The 25,401-nt window shown below is 53.4% G+C and overlaps 1 protein-coding gene across 3 annotated transcripts in view; it reads right to left on the bottom strand.

Annotated features, from left to right (window-relative positions):
- Positions 1-25,401, bottom strand: part of usp37 (ubiquitin specific peptidase 37) — a 132,319-nt gene that overhangs the window by 91,028 nt on the left and 15,890 nt on the right. For all 3 annotated transcript variants that reach the window (XR_005944578.1, XM_041200778.1, XM_041200779.1), the window contains 5 exons: positions 24,746-24,823; positions 24,391-24,488; positions 23,222-23,300; positions 22,546-22,707; positions 20,748-20,879 (listed from right to left, as the gene is read on the bottom strand). Coding sequence is in view for 2 of the 3 variants with exons in the window: in XM_041200778.1 (XP_041056712.1) it covers positions 20,748-20,879; positions 22,546-22,707; positions 23,222-23,300; positions 24,391-24,488; positions 24,746-24,823 (549 nt within the window). In the remaining variant the exon portion in view is untranslated. The remainder of the gene's footprint in view (positions 1-20,747; positions 20,880-22,545; positions 22,708-23,221; positions 23,301-24,390; positions 24,489-24,745; positions 24,824-25,401) is intronic.

Here is a 25,401-nt window from a genome sequence, read left to right as displayed (position 1 = left end):
CGACCTACACACACTCCCGGTGACACTACCCGACCTACACACACTCCCGGTGACACTACCCGACCTACACACACTCCCGGTGACACTACCCGACCTACACACACTACCACAGTGACACTACCCGACCTACACACACTCCCACAGTGACACTACCCGACCTACACTTGCACCCACAGTGACACTACCCGACCTACATACATTCCCACACTGACACTACCCAACCTACACACACTCCCACAGTGACACTACCCGACCTACACACACTCCCACAGTGACACTACCCGACCTACACACACTCCCACAGTGACACTACCCGACCTACACACACTCCCACAGTGACACTACCCGACCTACACACACTCCCACAGTGACACTACCCGACCTACACTCGGACAGTGACACTACCCGACCTACACACGCTCGCACAGTGACACTACCCGACCTACACACATTCCCAGTGACACTACCCGACCTACACACACTCCCACAGTGACACTACCCGACCTACACACACTCCCACAGTGACACTACCCGACCTACACACACTCCCACAGTGACATTACCCGACATACACACACTCCCACAGTGACACTACCCGACCTACACACATTCCCACAGTGACACTACCTGACCTACACACACTCCCACAGTGACACTACCCGACCTACACACACTCCCACAGTGACACTACCCGACCTACACACACTCCCAGTGACACTACCCGACCTACACACACTCCCGGTGACACTACCCGACCTACACACACTACCACAGCGACACTACCCGACCTACACACACTCCCACAGTGACACTACCCGACCTACACTTGCACCCACAGTGACATTACCCGACCTACATACACTCCCACCGTGACACTACACAACCTACACTCGCTCTCACAGTGACACTACCCGACCTACACACACTCCCACGGTGACACTACCCGACCTACACACACTCCCAATAACACTACCCGACATACACACACTCCCAATAACACTACCCGACATACACACACTCCCACAGTGACACTACCCGACCTACACACATTCCCACAGTGACACTACCCGACCGACACACACTCCCACAGTCCTACACACACTCCCACAGTGACACTACCCGACCTACACTCGGACAGTGACACTACCCGATCTACACACGCTCGCACAGTGACACTACCCGACCTACACACACTCCCACAGTGACACTATCCGACCTACACTCGCTCTCACAGTGACACTACCCGATCTACACACGCTCCCACAGTGACACTATCCGACCTACACTCGCTCAGTGACACTACCCGACCTACTCACACTCCCACAGTGACACTACCTGATCTACACTCGCTCTCACAGTGACACTACCCGACCTACACACACTCCCACAGTGACACTACCCGACCTACACACACTCCCACAGTGACACTACCCGACCTACACTTGCCTCACAGTGACACTACCCGACCTACACACACTCACGGTGACACTACCCGACCTACACACACTACCGGTGACACTACCCGACCTACACACACTCCCGGTGACACTACCCGACCAACACACACTACCACAGTGACACTACCCGACCTACACACGCTCCCACAGTGACACTATCCGACCTACACTCGCTCTCAGTGACACTACCCGACCTACTCACACTCCCACAGTGACACTACCTGACCTAGACACGCTCTCACAGTGACACTACCCGACCTACACACACTCCCACAGTGACACTACCCGACCTACACACACTCCCACAGTGACACTACCCGACCTACACACACTCACGGTGACACTACCCGACCTACACACACTCACGGTGACACTACCCGACCTACACACACTCACGGTGACACTACCCGACCTACACACACTCCCGGTGACACTACCCGACCTACACACACTCCCGGTGACACTACCCGACCTACACACACTCCCGGTGACACTACCCGACCTACACACACTACCACAGTGACACTACCCGACCTACACACACTCCCACAGTGACACTACCCGACCTACACTTGCACCCACAGTGACATTACCCGACCTACATACACTCCCACAGTGACACTACACAACCTACACTCGCTCTCACAGTGACACTACCCGACCTACACACACTCCCACAGTGACACTACCCGACCTACACACGCTCCCAATGTCACTACCCGACATACACACACTCCCACAGTGACACTACCCGACCTACACACATTCCCACACTGACACTACCCAACCTACACTCACTCCCACACTGACACTACCCGATCTACACACACTCCCACAGTGACACTACCCGACCTACACACACTCCCACAGTGACACTACCCGACCTACACTCAGACAGTGACACTACCCGCTCTACACACGCTCGCACAGTGACACTACCCGACCTACACACACTCCCACAGTGACAATACCCGACCTACACTCACTCTCACAGTGACACTACCTGACCTACACACACTCCCACAGTGACACTACTCGACCTACACTCACTCCCAGTGACACTACCCGACCTACACACACTCCCACAGTGACACTACCCGACCGACACACACTCGCACAGTGACACTACCCGACCGACACACACTCGCACAGTGACACTACCCGACCTACACTCACTCTCACAGTGACAGTACCCGACCTACACTCACTCTCACAGTGACACTACCCGACCCACACTCGCTCTCAGTGACACTACCCGACCTACACTCGCTCTCACAGTGACACTACCCGACCTACACTCGCTCTCACAGTGACACGACCCGACCTACACTCGCTCTCACAGTGACACTACCCGACCTACACACACTCCCACAGTGACACTACCCGAGCTACACACTCCCACAGTGACACTACCCGAGCTACACACTCCCACAGTGACACTACCTGAGCTACACACTCCCACAGTGACACTACCCGACCTACACACACTCCCACAGTGACACTACCCGACCTACACACACTCCCACAGTGACACTACCCGACCTACACACACTCCCACAGTGACACTACCCGACCTACACTTGCCTCACGGTGACACTACCCGACCTACCCTTGCCTCACGGTGACACTACCCGACCTACACACACTCCCGGTGACACTACCCGACCTACACACACTCCCGGTGACACTACCCGACCTACACACACTCCCGGTGACACTACCCGACCTACACACACTACCACAGTGACACTACCCGACCTACACACACTCCCACAGTGACACTACCCGACCTACACACACTCCCACAGTGACACTACCCGACCTACACGCACCCACAGTGACACTACCCGACCTACATACACTCCCACAGTGACACTACACAACCTACACTCGCTCTCACAGTGACACTACCCGACCTACACACACTCCCACAGTGACACTACCCGACCTACACACGTTCCCACACTGACACTACCCAACCTACACTCACTCCCACACTGACACTACCCGACCTACACACATTCCCACACTGACACTACCCAACCTACACTCACTCCCACACTGACACTACCCGATCTACACACACTCCCACAGTGACACTACCCGACCTACACACACTCCCACAGTGACACTACCCGACCTACACTCGGACAGTGACACTACCCGCTCTACACACGCTCGCACAGTGACACTACCCGACCTACACACACTCCCACAGTGACAATACCCGACCTACACTCACTCTCACAGTGACAATACCTGACCTACACACACTCCCACAGTGACACTACTCGACCTACACTCACTCCCAGTGACACTACCCGACCTACACACACTCCCAGTGACACTACCCGACCGACACACACTCGCACAGTGACACTACCCGACCTACACTCACTCTCACAGTGACACTACCCGACCTACACTCACTCTCACAGTGACACTACCCGACCCACACTCGCTCTCAGTGACACTACCCGACCTACACACACTCACGGTGACACTACCCGACCTACACACACTCCCGGTGACACTACCCGACCTACACACACTCCCGGTGACACTACCCGACCTACACACACTCCCGGTGACACTACCCGACCTACACACACTACCACAGTGACACTACCCGACCTACACACACTCCCACAGTGACACTACCCGACCTACACTTGCACCCACAGTGACACTACCCGACCTACATACATTCCCACACTGACACTACCCAACCTACACACACTCCCACAGTGACACTACCCGACCTACACACACTCCCACAGTGACACTACCCGACCTACACACACTCCCACAGTGACACTACCCGACCTACACACACTCCCACAGTGACACTACCCGACCTACACACACTCCCACAGTGACACTACCCGACCTACACTCGGACAGTGACACTACCCGACCTACACACGCTCGCACAGTGACACTACCCGACCTACACACATTCCCAGTGACACTACCCGACCTACACACACTCCCACAGTGACACTACCCGACCTACACACACTCCCACAGTGACACTACCCGACCTACACACACTCCCACAGTGACATTACCCGACATACACACACTCCCACAGTGACACTACCCGACCTACACACATTCCCACAGTGACACTACCTGACCTACACACACTCCCACAGTGACACTACCCGACCTACACACACTCCCACAGTGACACTACCCGACCTACACACACTCCCAGTGACACTACCCGACCTACACACACTCCCGGTGACACTACCCGACCTACACACACTACCACAGCGACACTACCCGACCTACACACACTCCCACAGTGACACTACCCGACCTACACTTGCACCCACAGTGACATTACCCGACCTACATACACTCCCACCGTGACACTACACAACCTACACTCGCTCTCACAGTGACACTACCCGACCTACACACACTCCCACGGTGACACTACCCGACCTACACACACTCCCAATAACACTACCCGACATACACACACTCCCAATAACACTACCCGACATACACACACTCCCACAGTGACACTACCCGACCTACACACATTCCCACAGTGACACTACCCGACCGACACACACTCCCACAGTCCTACACACACTCCCACAGTGACACTACCCGACCTACACTCGGACAGTGACACTACCCGATCTACACACGCTCGCACAGTGACACTACCCGACCTACACACACTCCCACAGTGACACTATCCGACCTACACTCGCTCTCACAGTGACACTACCCGATCTACACACGCTCCCACAGTGACACTATCCGACCTACACTCGCTCAGTGACACTACCCGACCTACTCACACTCCCACAGTGACACTACCTGATCTACACTCGCTCTCACAGTGACACTACCCGACCTACACACACTCCCACAGTGACACTACCCGACCTACACACACTCCCACAGTGACACTACCCGACCTACACTTGCCTCACAGTGACACTACCCGACCTACACACACTCACGGTGACACTACCCGACCTACACACACTACCGGTGACACTACCCGACCTACACACACTCCCGGTGACACTACCCGACCAACACACACTACCACAGTGACACTACCCGACCTACACACGCTCCCACAGTGACACTATCCGACCTACACTCGCTCTCAGTGACACTACCCGACCTACTCACACTCCCACAGTGACACTACCTGACCTAGACACGCTCTCACAGTGACACTACCCGACCTACACACACTCCCACAGTGACACTACCCGACCTACACACACTCCCACAGTGACACTACCCGACCTACACACACTCACGGTGACACTACCCGACCTACACACACTCACGGTGACACTACCCGACCTACACACACTCACGGTGACACTACCCGACCTACACACACTCCCGGTGACACTACCCGACCTACACACACTCCCGGTGACACTACCCGACCTACACACACTCCCGGTGACACTACCCGACCTACACACACTACCACAGTGACACTACCCGAGCTACACACACTCCCACAGTGACACTACCCGACCTACACTTGCACCCACAGTGACATTACCCGACCTACATACACTCCCACAGTGACACTACACAACCTACACTCGCTCTCACAGTGACACTACCCGACCTACACACACTCCCACAGTGACACTACCCGACCTACACACGCTCCCAATGTCACTACCCGACATACACACACTCCCACAGTGACACTACCCGACCTACACACATTCCCACACTGACACTACCCAACCTACACTCACTCCCACACTGACACTACCCGATCTACACACACTCCCACAGTGACACTACCCGACCTACACACACTCCCACAGTGACACTACCCGACCTACACTCAGACAGTGACACTACCCGCTCTACACACGCTCGCACAGTGACACTACCCGACCTACACACACTCCCACAGTGACAATACCCGACCTACACTCACTCTCACAGTGACACTACCTGACCTACACACACTCCCACAGTGACACTACTCGACCTACACTCACTCCCAGTGACACTACCCGACCTACACACACTCCCACAGTGACACTACCCGACCGACACACACTCGCACAGTGACACTACCCGACCGACACACACTCGCACAGTGACACTACCCGACCTACACTCACTCTCACAGTGACACTACCCGACCTACACTCACTCTCACAGTGACACTACCCGACCCACACTCGCTCTCAGTGACACTACCCGACCTACACTCGCTCTCACAGTGACACTACCCGACCTACACTCGCTCTCACAGTGACACGACCCGACCTACACTCGCTCTCACAGTGACACTACCCGACCTACACACACTCCCACAGTGACACTACCCGAGCTACACACTCCCACAGTGACACTACCCGAGCTACACACTCCCACAGTGACACTACCTGAGCTACACACTCCCACAGTGACACTACCCGACCTACACACACTCCCACAGTGACACTACCCGACCTACACACACTCCCACAGTGACACTACCCGACCTACACACACTCCCACAGTGACACTACCCGACCTACACTTGCCTCACGGTGACACTACCCGACCTACCCTTGCCTCACGGTGACACTACCCGACCTACACACACTCCCGGTGACACTACCCGACCTACACACACTCCCGGTGACACTACCCGACCTACACACACTCCCGGTGACACTACCCGACCTACACACACTACCACAGTGACACTACCCGACCTACACACACTCCCACAGTGACACTACCCGACCTACACACACTCCCACAGTGACACTACCCGACCTACACTTGCACCCACAGTGACACTACCCGACCTACATACACTCCCACAGTGACACTACACAACCTACACTCGCTCTCACAGTGACACTACCCGACCTACACACACTCCCACAGTGACACTACCCGACCTACACACGTTCCCACACTGACACTACCCAACCTACACTCACTCCCACACTGACACTACCCGACCTACACACATTCCCACACTGACACTACCCAACCTACACTCACTCCCACACTGACACTACCCGATCTACACACACTCCCACAGTGACACTACCCGACCTACACACACTCCCACAGTGACACTACCCGACCTACACTCGGACAGTGACACTACCCGCTCTACACACGCTCGCACAGTGACACTACCCGACCTACACACACTCCCACAGTGACAATACCCGACCTACACTCACTCTCACAGTGACAATACCTGACCTACACACACTCCCACAGTGACACTACTCGACCTACACTCACTCCCAGTGACACTACCCGACCTACACACACTCCCAGTGACACTACCCGACCGACACACACTCGCACAGTGACACTACCCGACCTACACTCACTCTCACAGTGACACTACCCGACCTACACTCACTCTCACAGTGACACTACCCGACCCACACTCGCTCTCAGTGACACTACCCGACCTACACTTGCTCTCACAGTGACACTACCCGACCTACACTCGCTCTCACAGTGACACGACCCGACCTACACTCGCTCTCACAGTGACACTACCCGACCTACACACACTCCCAGAGTGACACTACCCGAGCTACACACTCCCACAGTGACACTAACCGAGCTACACACTCCCACAGTGACACTACCTGAGCTACACACTCCCACAGTGACACTACCCGACCTACACAAACTCCCACAGTGACACTACCCGACCTACACACACTCCCACAGTGACACTACCCGACCTACACACACTCCCACAGTGACACTACCCGACCTACACACACTCCCACAGTGACACTACCCGACCTACACTCGCCTCACAGTGCCACTACCCGACCTACACACACTCCCGGTGACACTACCCGACCTACACACACTCCCGGTGACACTACCCGACCTACACACACTACCACAGTGACACTACCCGACCTACACACACTCCCACAGTGACACTACCCGACCTACACACACTCCCACAGTGACACTACCCGACCTACACACACTCCCACAGTGACACTACCCGACCTACACACACTCCCACAGTGACACTACCCGACCTACACTCGCTCCCAGTGACACTACCGGACCTACACTCACTCTCACAGTGACACTACCCGATCGACACACACTCCCAGTGACACTATCCGACCTAAACTCGCTCTCACAGTGACACTACCTGATCTACGCACGATCCAACAGTGACACTACCCGACCGACACACACTCCCACAGTGACACTACCCGACCTACACACACTCGCACAGTCACACTACCCGACCTACACTCGCTCCCACAGTCACACTATCCGACCTACACACGCTCCCAGTGACACTACCCGACCTACACACACTTCCAGTGACACTATCCGACCTACACACGCTCCCAGTGACACTATCCGACCTACACTCGCTCTCACAGTGACACTACCCGATCTACACACGCACCCACAGTGAAACTACCCGACCGACACACACTCCCACAGTGACACTATCCGACCTACACTCGCTCTCAGTGACAATACCCGACCTACTCACACTCCCACAGTGACACTACCTGACCTACACTCGCTCTCACAGTGACACTACCCGACCTACACACACTCCCGGTGACACTACCCGACCTACACACACTCCCGGTGACACTACCCGACCTACACACACTCCGGTGACACTACCCGACCTACACACACTCCGGTGACACTACCCGACCTACACACACTCCCGGTGACACTACCCGACCTACACACACTCCCGGTGACACTACCCGACCTACACACACTCCCGGTGACACTACCCGACCTACACACACTCCCGGTGACACTACCCGACCGACACACACTCCCGGTGACACTACCCGACCTACACACACTCCCGGTGACACTACCCGACCTACACACACTCCCGGTGATACTACCCGACCTACACACACTCCCGGTGACACTACCCGACCTACACACACTCCCGGTGACACTACCCGACCTACACACACTACCACAGTGACACTACCCGACCTACACACACTCCCACAGTGACACTACCCGACCTACACTTGCACCCACAGTGACATTACCCGACCTACACACACTCCCACAGTGACACTACCCGAACTACACACGCTCCCAATGACACTACCCGACCTACAATCGGACAGTGACACTACCCGATCTACACACGCTCGCACAGTGACACTACCCGACCTACACACACTCCCACAGTGACAATACCCGACCTACACTCGCTCTCACAGTGACACTACCCGATCGACACACACTCCCAGTGACACTATCCGACCTACACTCGCTCTCACAGTGACACTACCCGATCTACACACGATCCCACAGTGACACTACCCGACCGACACACACTCCCACAGTGACACTACCCGACCTACACACACTCGCAGTCACACTACCCGACCTACACTCGCTCCCACAGTGACACTATCCGACCTACACACGCTCCCAGTGACACTACCCGACCTACACACACTTCCAGTGACACTATCCGACCTACACACGCTCCCAGTAACACTACCCGACCTACACACGCTCCCAGTAAAACTACCCGACCTACACTCACTCCCACATTGACATTACCCGACCTACACACACTCCCAGTGACACTACCCGACCTACACACACTCCCAGTGTGACACAACCCGACCAACACACACTCCCAGTTACACTACCCGACCTACACTCACTCCCACAGTGACACTACCCGACCTACACACGCTCCCACAGTGACACTACCCGACCTACACACACCCACATTGACACTTCCCGAATTACACATGCTCCCACATTGACACTACCCGACCTACAGACACTCCCACAGTGACACTACCCGACCTACATACACCCCCACATTGAGACTACCCGACCTACACTCGCACCCACAGTGACACTACCCGGCCTACACACATCCACATTGACACTACCCGACCGACACACACTCCCACAGTGACACTACCCGACCTACACACACTCGCACAGTGACACTAACCGACCTACACACACACCCACATTGACACTACCCGACCTACACACACACCCACAGTGACACTACCTGACCTACACACAATCGCACAGAGACACTATCCGACGTACACACACTCCCACAGTGACACTACCCGACCTCCACACACTCCCACAGTGACACTACCCGACCTACACTCGCACCCGGTGACACTACCCGACTTACACACACTCCCAGTGACACTACCCGACCTACACTCACTCCCACAGTGACACTACCCGACCTACACACACTCCCACAGTGACACTACCCGACCTACACACGCTCTCACAGTGACACTACCCGACCTACACACACTCCCACAGTGACACTACCCGACCTACACACACGCCCACAGTGACACTACCCGACCTACACTTGCCTCACAGTGACACTACCCGACCTACACACACTCACGGTGACACTACCCGACCTACACACACTCCCGGTGACACTACCCGACCTACACACACTCCCGGTGACACTACCCGACCTACACACACTACCACAGTGACACTACCCGACCTACACACGTTCCCACAGTGACACTATCCGACCTACACTCGCTCTCAGTGACACTACCCGACCTACTCACACTCCCACAGTGACACTACCTGACCTACACACGCTCTCACAGTGACACTACCCGACCTACACACACTCCCACAGTGACACTACCCGACCTACACTTGCCTCACAGTGACACTACCTGACCTACACACACTCCCGGTGACACTACCCGACCTACACACACTCCCGGTGACACTACCCGACCTACACACACTCCCGGTGACACTACCCGACCTACACACACTACCACAGTGACACTACCCGACCTACACACACTCCCACAGTGACACTACCCGACCTACACTTGCACCCACAGTGACATTACCCGACCTACATACACTCCCACAGTGACACTACACAACCTACACTCGCTCTCACAGTGACACTACCCGACCTACACACACTCCCACAGTGACACTACCCGACCTACACACGCTCCCAATGACACTACCCGACATACACACACTCCCACAGTGACACTACCCGACCTACACACATTCCCACAGTGACACTACCCGACCTACACTCGGACAGTGACACTACCCGCTCTACACACGCTCGCACAGTGACACTACCCGACCTACACACACTCCCACAGTGACAATACCCGACCTACACTCACTCTCACAGTGACACTACCTGACCTACACACACTCCCACAGTGACACTACTCGACCTACACTCACTCCCAGTGACACTACCCGACCTACACACACTCCCACAGTGACACTACCCGACCGACACACACTCGCACAGTGACACTACCCGACCTACACTCACTCTCACAGTGACACTACCCGACCTACACTCGCTCTCACAGTGACACTACCCGACCTACACTCGCTCTCACAGTGACATGACCCGACCGACACACACTCGCACAGTGACACTACCCGACCTACACTCACTCTCACAGTGACACTACCCGACCTACACTCACTCTCACAGTGACATGACCCGACCTACACTCGCTCTCACAGTGACACTACCCGACCTACACTCGCTCTCACAGTGACACTACCCGACCTACACTCGCTCTCACAGTGACACTACCCGACCTACACTCGCTCTCACAGTGACATGACCCGACCTACACACACTCTCACAGTGACACTACCCGACCTACACACGCTCCCACAGTGACACTGCCCGACCTACACACGCTCTCAGTGACACTACCCGAGCTACACACACTCCCACAGTGACACTACCCGAGCTACACACTCCCACAGTGACACTACCCGAGCTACACACTCCCACAGTGACACTACCCGAGCTACACACTCCCACAGTGACACTACCCGAGCTACACACTCCCACAGTGACACTACCCGAGCTACACACACTCCCACAGTGACACTACCCGACCTACACACACTCCCACAGTGACACTACCCGACCTACACACACTCCCACAGTGACACTACCCGACCTACTCTTGCCTCACAGTGACACTACCCGACCTACACACACTCCCACAGTGACACTACCCGACCTACACACACTCCCGGTGACACTACCCGACCTACACACACTCCCGGTGACACTACCCGACCTACACACACTCCCGGTGACACTACCCGACCTACACACACTACCCGACCTACACACACTACCACAGTGACACTACCCGACCTACACACACTCCCACAGTGACACTACCCGACCTACACTTGCACCCACAGTGACACTAACCGACCTACATACACTCCCACAGTGACACTACCCGACCTACACACGCTCCCACAGTGACACTGCCCGACCTACACACGCTCTCAATGACACTACCCGAGCTACACACACTCCCACAGTGACACTACCCGAGCTACACACTCCCACAGTGACACTACCCGAGCTACACACTCCCACAGTGACACTACCCGAGCTACACACTCCCACAGTGACACTACCCGAGCTACACACTCCCACAGTGACACTACCCGAGCTACACACTCCCACAGTGACACTACCCGACCTACACACACTCCCACAGTGACACTACCCGACCTACACACACTCCCACAGTGACACTACCCGACCTACACTTGCCTCACAGTGACACTACCCGACCTACACACACTCACGGTGACACTACCCGACCTACACACACTCCCGGTGACACTACCCGACCTACACATACTCCCGGTGACACTACCCGACCTACACACACTACCACAGTGACACTACCCGACCTACACACACTCCCACAGTGACACTACACGACCTACACTTGCACCCACAGTGACACTACCCGACCTACACTCGCTCTCACAGTGACACTACCCGACCTACACTCGCTCTCACAGTGACATGACCCGACCGACACACACTCGCACAGTGACACTACCCGACCTACACTCACTCTCACAGTGACACTACCCGACCTACACTCACTCTCACAGTGACATGACCCGACCTACACTCGCTCTCACAGTGACACTACCCGACCTACACTCGCTCTCACAGTGACACTACCCGACCTACACTCGCTCTCACAGTGACACTATCCGACCTACACTCGCTCTCACAGTGACATGACCCGACCTACACACACTCTCACAGTGACACTACCCGACCTACACACGCTCCCACAGTGACACTGCCCGACCTACACACGCTCTCAGTGACACTACCCGAGCTACACACACTCCCACAGTGACACTACCCGAGCTACACACTCCCACAGTGACACTACCCGAGCTACACACTCCCACAGTGACACTACCCGAGCTACACACTCCCACAGTGACACTACCCGAGCTACACACTCCCACAGTGACACTACCCGAGCTACACACACTCCCACAGTGACACTACCCGACCTACACACACTCCCACAGTGACACTACCCGACCTACACACACTCCCACAGTGACACTACCCGACCTACACTTGCCTCACAGTGACACTACCCGACCTACACACACTCCCACAGTGACACTACCCGACCTACACACACTCCCGGTGACACTACCCGACCTACACACACTCCCGGTGACACTACCCGACCTACACACACTCCCGGTGACACTACCCGACCTACACACACTACCCGACCTACACACACTACCACAGTGACACTACCCGACCTACACACACTCCCACAGTGACACTACCCGACCTACACTTGCACCCACAGTGACACTAACCGACCTACATACACTCCCACAGTGACACTACCCGACCTACACACGCTCCCACAGTGACACTGCCCGACCTACACACGCTCTCAATGACACTACCCGAGCTACACACACTCCCACAGTGACACTACCCGAGCTACACACTCCCACAGTGACACTACCCGAGCTACACACTCCCACAGTGACACTACCCGAGCTACACACTCCCACAGTGACACTACCCGAGCTACACACTCCCACAGTGACACTACCCGAGCTACACACTCCCACAGTGACACTACCCGACCTACACACACTCCCACAGTGACACTACCCGACCTACACACACTCCCACAGTGACACTACCCGACCTACACTTGCCTCACAGTGACACTACCCGACCTACACACACTCACGGTGACACTACCCGACCTACACACACTCCCGGTGACACTACCCGACCTACACATACTCCCGGTGACACTACCCGACCTACACACACTACCACAGTGACACTACCCGACCTACACACACTCCCACAGTGACACTACACGACCTACACTTGCACCCACAGTGACACTACCCGACCTACATACACTCCCACAGTGACACTACACAACCTACATTCGCTCTCACAGTGACACTACCCGACCTACACACACTCCCACAGTGACACTACCCGACCTACACACACTCCCACATTGACACTACCCGACCTACACACACTCCCACATTGACACTACCCGACCTACACACATTCCCACACTGACACTACCCGACCTACACACACTCCCACAGTGACACTACCCGACCTACACACACTCCCACAGTGACACTACCCGACCTACACTCGGACAGTGACACTACCCGATCTACACACGCTCGCACAGTGACACTACCCGACCTACACACACTCCCACAGTGACAATACCCGACCTACACTCGCTCTCACAGTGACACTACCCGATCGACACACACTCCCAGTGACACTATCCGACCTAAACTCGCTCTCACAGTGACACTACCCGATCTACACACGATCCCACAGTGACACTACCCGACCGACACACACTCCCACAGTGACACTACCCGACCTACACACACTCGCACAGTCACACTACCCGACCTACACTCGCTCCCACAGTCACACTATCCGACCTACACACGCTCCCAGTGACACTACCCGACCTACACACGCTTCCAGTGACACTACCCGACCTACACACGCTCCCAGTGACACTATCCGACCTACACTCGCTCTCACAGTGACACTACCCGATCTACACACGCTCCCACAGTGAAACTACCCGACCGACACACACTCCCACAGTGACACTATCCGACCTACACTCGCTCTCAGTGACACTACCCGACCTACTCACACTCCCACAGTGACACTACCTGACCTACACTCGCTCTCACAGTGACACTACCCGACCTACACACACTCCCACAGTGACACTACCCGACCTACACACTCCCACAGTGACACTACCCGACCTACACTTGCCTCACAGTGACACTACCCGATCTACACACACTCCCGGTGACACTACCCGACCTACACACACTCCCGGTGACACTACCCGACCTACACACACTCCCGGTGACACTACCCGACCTACACACACTCCCGGTGACACTACCCGACCTACACACACTCCCGGTGACACTACCCGACCTACACACACTCCCGGTGACACTACCCGACCTACACACACTCCCGGTGACACTACCCGACCTACACACACTACCACAGTGACACTACCCGACCTACACACACTCCCACAGTGACACTACCCGAACTACACACGCTCCCAATGACACTACCCGACATACACACTCTCCCACAGTGACACTACCCGACCTACACACATTCCCACACTGACACTACCCAACCTACACTCACTCCCACACTGACACTACCCGACCTACACACACTCCCACAGTGACACTACCCGACCTACACACACTCCCACAGTGACACTACCCGACCTACACTCGGACAGTGACACTACCCGATCTACACACGCTCGCACAGTGACACTACCCGACCTACACACACTCCCACAGTGACAATACCCGACCTACACTCGCTCTCACAGTGACACTACCCGATCGACACACACTCCCAGTGACACTATCCGACCTACACTCGCTCCCACAGTGACACTATCCGACCTACACACGCTCCCAGTGACACTACCCGACCTACACACACTTCCAGTGACACTATCCGACCTACACACACTTCCAGTGACACTATCCGACCTACACACGCTGCCAGTGACACTACCCGACCTACACACGCTCCCAGTGACACTACCCGACCTACACTCACTCCCACATTGACATTACCCGACCTACACACACTCCCACAGTGACACTACCCGACCTACACTTGCACCCACAGTGACACTACCCGACCTACATACACTCCCACAGTGACACTACACAACCTACATTCGCTCTCACAGTGACACTACCCGACCTACACACACTCCCACAGTGACACTACCCGACCTACACACACTCCCACAGTGACACTACCCGACCTACACACATTCCCACACTGACACTACCCGACCTACACACACTCCCACAGTGACACTACCCGACCTACACACACTCCCACAGTGACACTACCCGACCTACACTCGGACAGTGACACTACCCGATCTACACACGCTCGCACAGTGACACTACCCGACCTACACACACTCCCACAGTGACAATACCCGACCTACACTCGCTCTCACAGTGACACTACCCGATCGACACACACTCCCAGTGACACTATCCGACCTAAACTCGCTCTCACAGTGACACTACCCGATCTACACACGATCCCACAGTGACACTACCCGACCGACACACACTCCCACAGTGACACTACCCGACCTACACACACTCGCACAGTCACACTACCCGACCTACTCTCGCTCCCACAGTCACACTATCCGACCTACACACGCTCCCAGTGACACTACCCGACCTACACACACTTCCAGTGACACTATCCGACCTACACACGCTCCCAGTGACACTATCCGACCTACACTCGCTCTCACAGTGACACTACCCGATCTACACACGCTCCCACAGTGAAACTACCCGACCGACACACACTCCCACAGTGACACTATCCGACCTACACTCGCTCTCAGTGACACTACCCGACCTACTCACACTCCCACAGTGACACTACCTGACCTACACTCGCTCTCACAGTGACACTACCCGACCTACACACACTCCCACAGTGACACTACCCGACCTACACACTCCCACAGTGACACTACCCGACCTACACTTGCCTCACAGTGACACTACCCGATCTACACACACTCCCGGTGACACTACCCGACCTACACACACTCCCGGTGACACTACCCGACCTACACACACTCCCGGTGACACTACCCGACCTACACACACTCCCGGTGACACTACCCGACCTACACACACTCCCGGTGACACTACCCGACCTACACACACTACCACAGTGACACTACCCGACCTACACACACTCCCACAGTGACACTACCCGACCTACACTTGCACCCACAGTGACATTACCCGACCTACATACACTCCCACAGTGACACTACACAACCTACACTCCCTCTCACAGTGACACTACCCGACCTACACACACTCCCACAGTGACACTACCCGAACTACACACGCTCCCAATGACACTACCCGACATACACACTCTCCCACAGTGACACTACCCGACCTACACACATTCCCACACTGACACTACCCAACCTACACTCACTCCCACACTGACACTACCCGACCTACACACACTCCCACAGTGACACTACCCGACCTACACACACTCCCACAGTGACACTACCCGACCTACACTCGGACAGTGACACTACCCGATCTACACACGCTCGCACAGTGACACTACCCGACCTACACACACTCCCACAGTGACAATACCCGACCTACACTCGCTCTCACAGTGACACTACCCGATCGACACACACTCCCAGTGACACTATCCGACCTACACTCGCTCTCACAGTGACACTACCCGATCTACACACGATCCCACAGTGACACTACCCGACCGACACACACTCCCACAGTGACACTACCCGACCTACACACACTCGCACAGTGACACTACCCGACCTACACTCGCTCCCACAGTGACACTATCCGACCTACACACGCTCCCAGTGACACTACCCGACCTACACACACTTCCAGTGACACTACCCGACCTACACACACTTCCAGTGACACTATCCGACCTACACACACTTCCAGTGACACTATCCGACCTACACACGCTCCCAGTGACACTACCCGACCTACACACGCTCCCAGTGACACTACCCGACCTACACTCACTCCCACATTGACATTACCCGACCTACACACACTCCCAGTGTGACACAACCCGACCAACACACACTCCCAGTGACACTACCCGACCTACACTCACTCCCACAGTGACACTACCCGACCTACACACGCTCCCACAGTGACACTACCCGACCTACACACACCCACATTGACACTTCCCGAATTACACATGCTCCCACATTGACACTACCCGACCTACAGACACTCCCACAGTGACACTACCCGACCTACACACACTCCCACATTGAGACTACCCGACCTACACTCGCACCCACAGTGACACTACCCGGCCTACACACATCCACATTGACACTACCCGACCGACACACATCCACATTGACACTACCCGACCGACACACACTCCCACAGTGACACTACCCGACCTACACACACTCGCACAGTCACACTACCCGACCTACACTCGCTCCCACAGTGACACTATCCGACCTACACACGCTCCCAGTGACACTACCCGACCTACACACACTTCCAGTGACACTATCCGACCTACACACGCTCCCAGTGACACTACCCGACCTACACTCACTCCCACATTGACATTACCCGACCTACACACACTCCCAGTGACACTACCCGACCTACACACACTCCCAGTGTGACACAACCCGACCAACACACACTCCCAGTGACACTACCCGACCTACACTCACTCCCACAGTGACACTACCCGACCTACACACGCTCCCACAGTGACACTACCCGACCTACACACACCCACATTGACACTTCCCGAATTACACATGCTCCCACATTGACACTACCCGACCTACAGACACTCCCACAGTGACACTACCCGACCTACACACACTCCCACATTGAGACTACCCGACCTACACTCGCACCCACAGTGACACTACCCGGCCTACACACATCCACATTGACACTACCCGACCGACACACATCCACATTGACACTACCCGACGGACACACACTCCCACAGTGACACTACCCGACCTACACACACTCGCACAGTGACACTAACCGACCTACACACACTCGCACAGTGACACTACCCGACCTACACACACACCCACAGTGACACTACCTGACCTACACACACTCCCACAGTGACACTACCCGACCTACACTCGCACCCGGTGACACTACCCGACTTACACACACTCCCAGTGACACTACCCGACCTACACTCACTCCCACAGTGACACTACCGACCGACAGACACTCGCAGTGACACTACCCGAGCTACACACACCCACATTGACACTACCCGAGCTACACACACCCACAGTGACACTACCCGACCTACACACATCCACATTGACACTACCCGACCGACACACACTCCCACAGTGACACTACCCGACTTACGCACGCTCCCAGTGACACTACCCGACCTACACACACTCCCACAGTGACACTGCCCGACCTACACACATTCCCACACTGACACTACCCGACCTACACACACTCCCACAGTGACACTACCCGACCTACACACATTCCCACACTGACACTACCCAACCTACACACACTCCCACACTGACACTACCCAACCTCCACTCGCTCCCGGTGACACTACCCGACCTACACTCGCTCCCGGTGACACTACCTGACCTACACTCGCTCCCGGTGACACTACCCGATCTACACATGCTCCACTGAAGAACAAGTAAATGGAATGTGAAATCACCTGTCCCTAAGAGAGCTTCCTGCATTTTATGAACCATTGTGATATTTTACTTTTAATTAGAAAATGAAAGACTGGTAGGGAGAAAACAATAGCCATCAGGTGCCTGCAAATCACAGCTGTGGAGGGAAATGAAAAGAGCAGCCCGGCCCCAACAATAGGGAGTCGTGTCCCCAGCCTCAACCAGACAGGCACCCCCAACTATCCCCTACTCCTCCTGAGAAAGAAGCCTTACTTGCATCCCACTAGGGGCCTCACCCCCCCCACACCAGCCAGAGAGGTGGCTCACTCACATGTACCCCCAGCCCACCATTACTATTTCTCTCTCACTTTAAGTACATTTGGCCCCATTCAACATGAACTGCATATTATTTGAAACAAGTATTATTTACTGCTCCAAAGTGACTTGTGCGTATCGATACTGTGTGCATGTATGTGTAATAAAGGAAAGAAAACCTGGTGAAGTAAGGGGAATTAGCGGATGTTCTCAGACAGCGCAAAGTTGAAATTTCACGTCACGATTCTGAAACACTTACTTGAGCAGAGCATTGGCTGGAATTTTCTTCCACGGAATGCCTTGCTTGAGCAGATCAATTGCCAAAGATTGAAGTGAAAACAAGGACTGCAGGATGGCGTTCATATAACAGGTATTGCCAAGGTTGGAAAACCTGCCGTTCAGAGAAAACAAATCACATGAGCCGGGCCATCAGGATCAGCTGAACAATAGCAGGATGTGGGCGGTGGGAATCACACTCCAACTGAGTCCAACTGAGAGTGTGAACAAAACGAAGAGTGCATAGAGACAAAATAAAAAAGCGAGATCAGGAAGCATTTTGCAATGCTTAACTTGAGCAGCCAATGCAGTGACGAGCGGCTGATAAATATAACGTAGGCACTGTTTCATCCTATCAAGCTGCACCGAAACCGGAATTACCATGCAGGGCTCGCACAAGCCCTGAGTTACCATGTGTGCCTGGTCACGCAAAAAAAAATATTTAAACAAATCGCTCTCGCAGTTCAAAAAAATAATTAGAAGGTACCTTGGCTGCAAGACCAACAGGCTATTATAAACACGAGGAACACTCGATTCTCAAAGCTGTCGGATCCTAACAATTTTACACTTTACAAGCAAAGTGCCAAGTGGCCCTTGTCAAACCAAAAGCAATAACCCTGTCTGAATGGAGGCTGCGATCCCAGCAAGGAAGGAATGAATGGATAATATGATGGGTGTTTCCCTGAACATGTTTATTTGCATCTAGTAACCTGCACTATAATTTAGGGCATAAGGTTAGACAGATATCCCAGCAGATTCATTCCTTTACTTTGGAAGGAATTCAACAGATTTCTCTTTCAGGAGTTTGAAATAATGTGTTAAGATCATGAATCGGGGAAACCGACCAAAGGAACAAGACTGACAGGGAAAGCGCATACCCAAATCTTTACACCCTTTTTGTTTGAAAAGGGTGTAAGACAAGTCCAGCAACTACAGACCAGTCTGTGGTGGGGAAGCTTCTAGAAATGATCATTCGGTACAACATAGTCACTTGGGCAGATATGGGTTAATTAAGCAAAGCCAGCACCGATTTGTTAAGGGCAAATCATATTTAACTAATTTGATTGAATTTTTGGTGATGTAACAGAGGGTTGATGAGGGTAACACTGTTGAAACAGAGTACATGGACTTCCAAAAGGTGTCGCATAACAGATTTGTGAGCAAAGTTAGAGCTCACAGAATAAAAGGGGCAGTTGCAACATGGATACAAAATTGGCGGAGTGACAGGAAAGCCATCAGTTAACGGTTGCTTTCGGGGGGTGGATTTCCCCAAGGATCAGTGTTAGGAGCCCTGCTCTTCCTGTTATGCAGTAGCAACCTAAACCTTGGTGTACATGGCACAATTTCAAAATGTGCAGATGATACAAATTTGGAAGTATTGTGAACTCTGAAGAGGCTAGTGATAAGACTTCAAAAGGACATAGGTTGATGGAATGGGTGGACAAACGGCAAGCGATATTTAATGCAGAGAAATGTGAAGTAATTCATTTTGGTAGGAAGGATGCAGGGGGCGGGGTGGCACCTGGTGAATTGCTCCTTCAGAGAGCTAGTACAGACACAACAGGCCAAATAGCCTCCTCCTGTGCTGCCACCAATCTATGATTCTATGAAGTAAACATCGGTCAGGGCTTCTTACTGGTGGCTCAAAGAGCTGACTGTGCTATTTGTTGGATGCTGACCCAGTGAGAGGGCCCGAGGACGATCTCGGAATGAAAACTGAACCTGAGAGGGGGCACCTGAATGTCGCGTTTAGTCTGCGAAAAGCCTGGTTGGTTTCTTACCCTTGCAGCTGCTGTGGGAGCTGGGTGGCATGGGGCACCCGCGGTCTGTTCCACCCAGTGTAATCCTGATTCGTGCGCAGTTTCTTCACCGACTGGGGAGTGGGCTGAGGTAAAAATCCCAAACTCCTTTTAGCAGAGGGGGTTTGGCCTGAGAGACTGGACCTGTTAAAAGCAAGGGGGAATTATTAAATACACAGAATTTACACAACACACCTGCCTTTCAGCCCAACAGGTCTGAGCTGGTATTCATGCTCCAAGCTTCCACCCAATCAATTTTCTATGATTCATCCCATCAATATACAAACTTGCAATTATACCGCACCTTCATCTTAGTAAAACATCCAAAGGCATTTTCTGTTCCCTTCCCCCCTCATTTATCCAGCTTCCAAATCCCTCCATGGCCAGCCCATTCCTACCTCTCTGAACTCCTCCAGCCCGACAACCCTCCGAGATCTCTGCGGTCCTATAATTCTGGCCTCTTGCTCACCCCCAATTTTAACTGCTCCACCAATGGTGATCATGCCTTCAATTGTCTAGGCCCTAAGCTCTGGAATTCCCTTCCTAAGCTTCCCTGTCTCTCCTCCTTTACGATGCTTAAGCGACAACACAGCAAGAGAAGACTCCCTTGCTACTAAGGTGGGGTTAAGTTAGCAGCATGTGTACGGTCCACACTTACCTGTCCAAGAACGAATTCCCGGCAGAGTAATCCTTGGAGGAGGTTCTGCTCCCGTAAAAGCACTGCAGGGGCATCGTACCTGCAAAGAGTTGGACAGACACTGAAGCACCACAGAGCTGGGGTCCAACATTCCAACATACCCTAGATGAATATACCTCCATCTTCCAAACATGCTGTCCACTTGTGTCCCTGATACCTTGAGTTCACAATTAAAAGGTATCTCACAAATATAAGGCAACAAATGGATGGTCTTTGACGATGGCTTTCAACCACAGTTTCATGGACAGTCCATCCATTTGAGCAGATTCTGCTTTTGGTACTTGGAAACAGGATTGAATTCAAGAAAATACCAATATCCTATTCATCACAAGGCAAAAATTATTGTTAGAAGGACCAAGGGCAGCGAACACTCCTAGGGCAGGTGCAGTTAGCTAGAGTACCAATCCCTCTACGCTGCCCCAAACATTTCCACGCATATCCTAGCAGCCCAGTGGGTGACCAGAGATCTAGACTGAATCTCCATGTGAAAAGCAAGTATGCTAACAAGGTGTCTTGGCTGAGGATCTTGTGTGATAATTAGAGGAAGAATAACCATAAGCACAATGAACTCTCCTCTCATAGTGTAAGGCATTTATATAGCATCTTCCTCAGATGCTCCACAGTGCTTTACAGCCAATGAATTACCTTGAAAAGTGTGGTCTCAGGGAATCACAGATGCCAGTTTGCACAAAGCAAGGTAACCATAACAAAATAAATGATCGTGTAATCTGCGTTAAGTATCGGCTGAGGGGTAAACATTGACCAGGACATTGGGACAAAGTATTGACAGAAGCGCATGAGGCTGAATGGCCTCCTCCTCCTTCATATAGTGGCTGTGGGATCTTTTACATCCACCGAGAAAGGAGATGAGGGCCCCATTTTAATGTCTTAACCAAAAAAACAACAACTCCTACAATGCAGCACTCTCTTGGGTCTGCAGGTTGGAGTGGGGCTTGAGCCTACAATCTTCTGACTCAGGAAGCAGTGATACCTCCAAATCCAGCTCTGGAGCAATCAGGGGCATTGCAAATATAATAAATTAATCTTCAACACTGCAAGTCACTCAACTGTAATGTGGACAAGAGGAAATCTGTGGTTCTAAGATTTCTTTCAAAAGGCAATACACTTACCAGAACTCCGGTTCTCCTCTGCTTGCTTCAGGTTCAGTTGCTTTTCTCGGTAGTTGGTCAGGAACTTTCGAGAAGGGTCACCAGTTGCCTTGTTATTGCTGAAAAGGTAGATTGAAATCTAACCAGGTCAATTTCCTACATAACTTTACCTGCCTACAAGTCACATTAGTCCCACTTCCTCCCCCAAAACAAAATACCATTTGCTTTGCCAGTGAATATACCATTTCCCCCTTTTACATCCCTAACATACTGCCCCATTTCTCAATATTTGGCTTTCACATGGGACCCTTCCAATTCCCTTGAACAGCATCGTTAAGATACTGACTCTGCCTCCAGTGTTCCTGCAGATACTAACCTAGATGAGTCATTCTCTTTAGGATAATCTTCAGTCAGTTCCAGATCTGGAGTCAGAATCCTCTTTCTCTTCTCACTCCTTCAACATATAGTCACAGAAACAATGAATAAAGAAGTCAAAACAAAACATTTGAGAAGTTAGAAATCAGAAAAGCCTAATCAATGAACTCTTAGGAACATACGTACAGGAGACGACCATTCTGTCCCTTGAGCTGGCTCTGCCTTTCAGTGAGATCATGGTCGACCTCCCTCCACCCACCTTGACTACAAATCCCTTAATTTGCTTGGCAACCAAATGCTAGAGATGAACTGAGCTAGCATCTACTGCTTTTTATGGAAGAGTGTTCCACACTACTCAGCCTGTGGGTCTTTTAATTTCTCTCCTGAGTAGCCGGATTCTGATTTTAAGGTTATGTCCTCCTGTCCAAAACTCCACACAATTGGAAAAAGTTTCATCTATACCATCAATTCTTCAAAATCCTACAAGCCTCAATGAAATCACCCCTTAACTTTCTATACCCAATGGAATACAGCCCAAGATTATGTAAATCTCTCCTCATAATCCAACCCATGGAGCCCTGGTCAACATTATGGTGAATCTTCACTGTACTCCTTCCAAAGACAATATATCCTAAGGTGCAGTGCCCAGAAGGGTAC

This window comes from Carcharodon carcharias, chromosome 12 (genome assembly GCF_017639515.1).
Source record: "Carcharodon carcharias isolate sCarCar2 chromosome 12, sCarCar2.pri, whole genome shotgun sequence".
In the NCBI taxonomy this organism is placed as follows: Eukaryota; Metazoa; Chordata; class Chondrichthyes; order Lamniformes; family Lamnidae; genus Carcharodon; species Carcharodon carcharias.
Note: the sequence above shows the minus strand (reverse complement) of the source record. Positions and strands in the feature narration are given on the sequence as shown.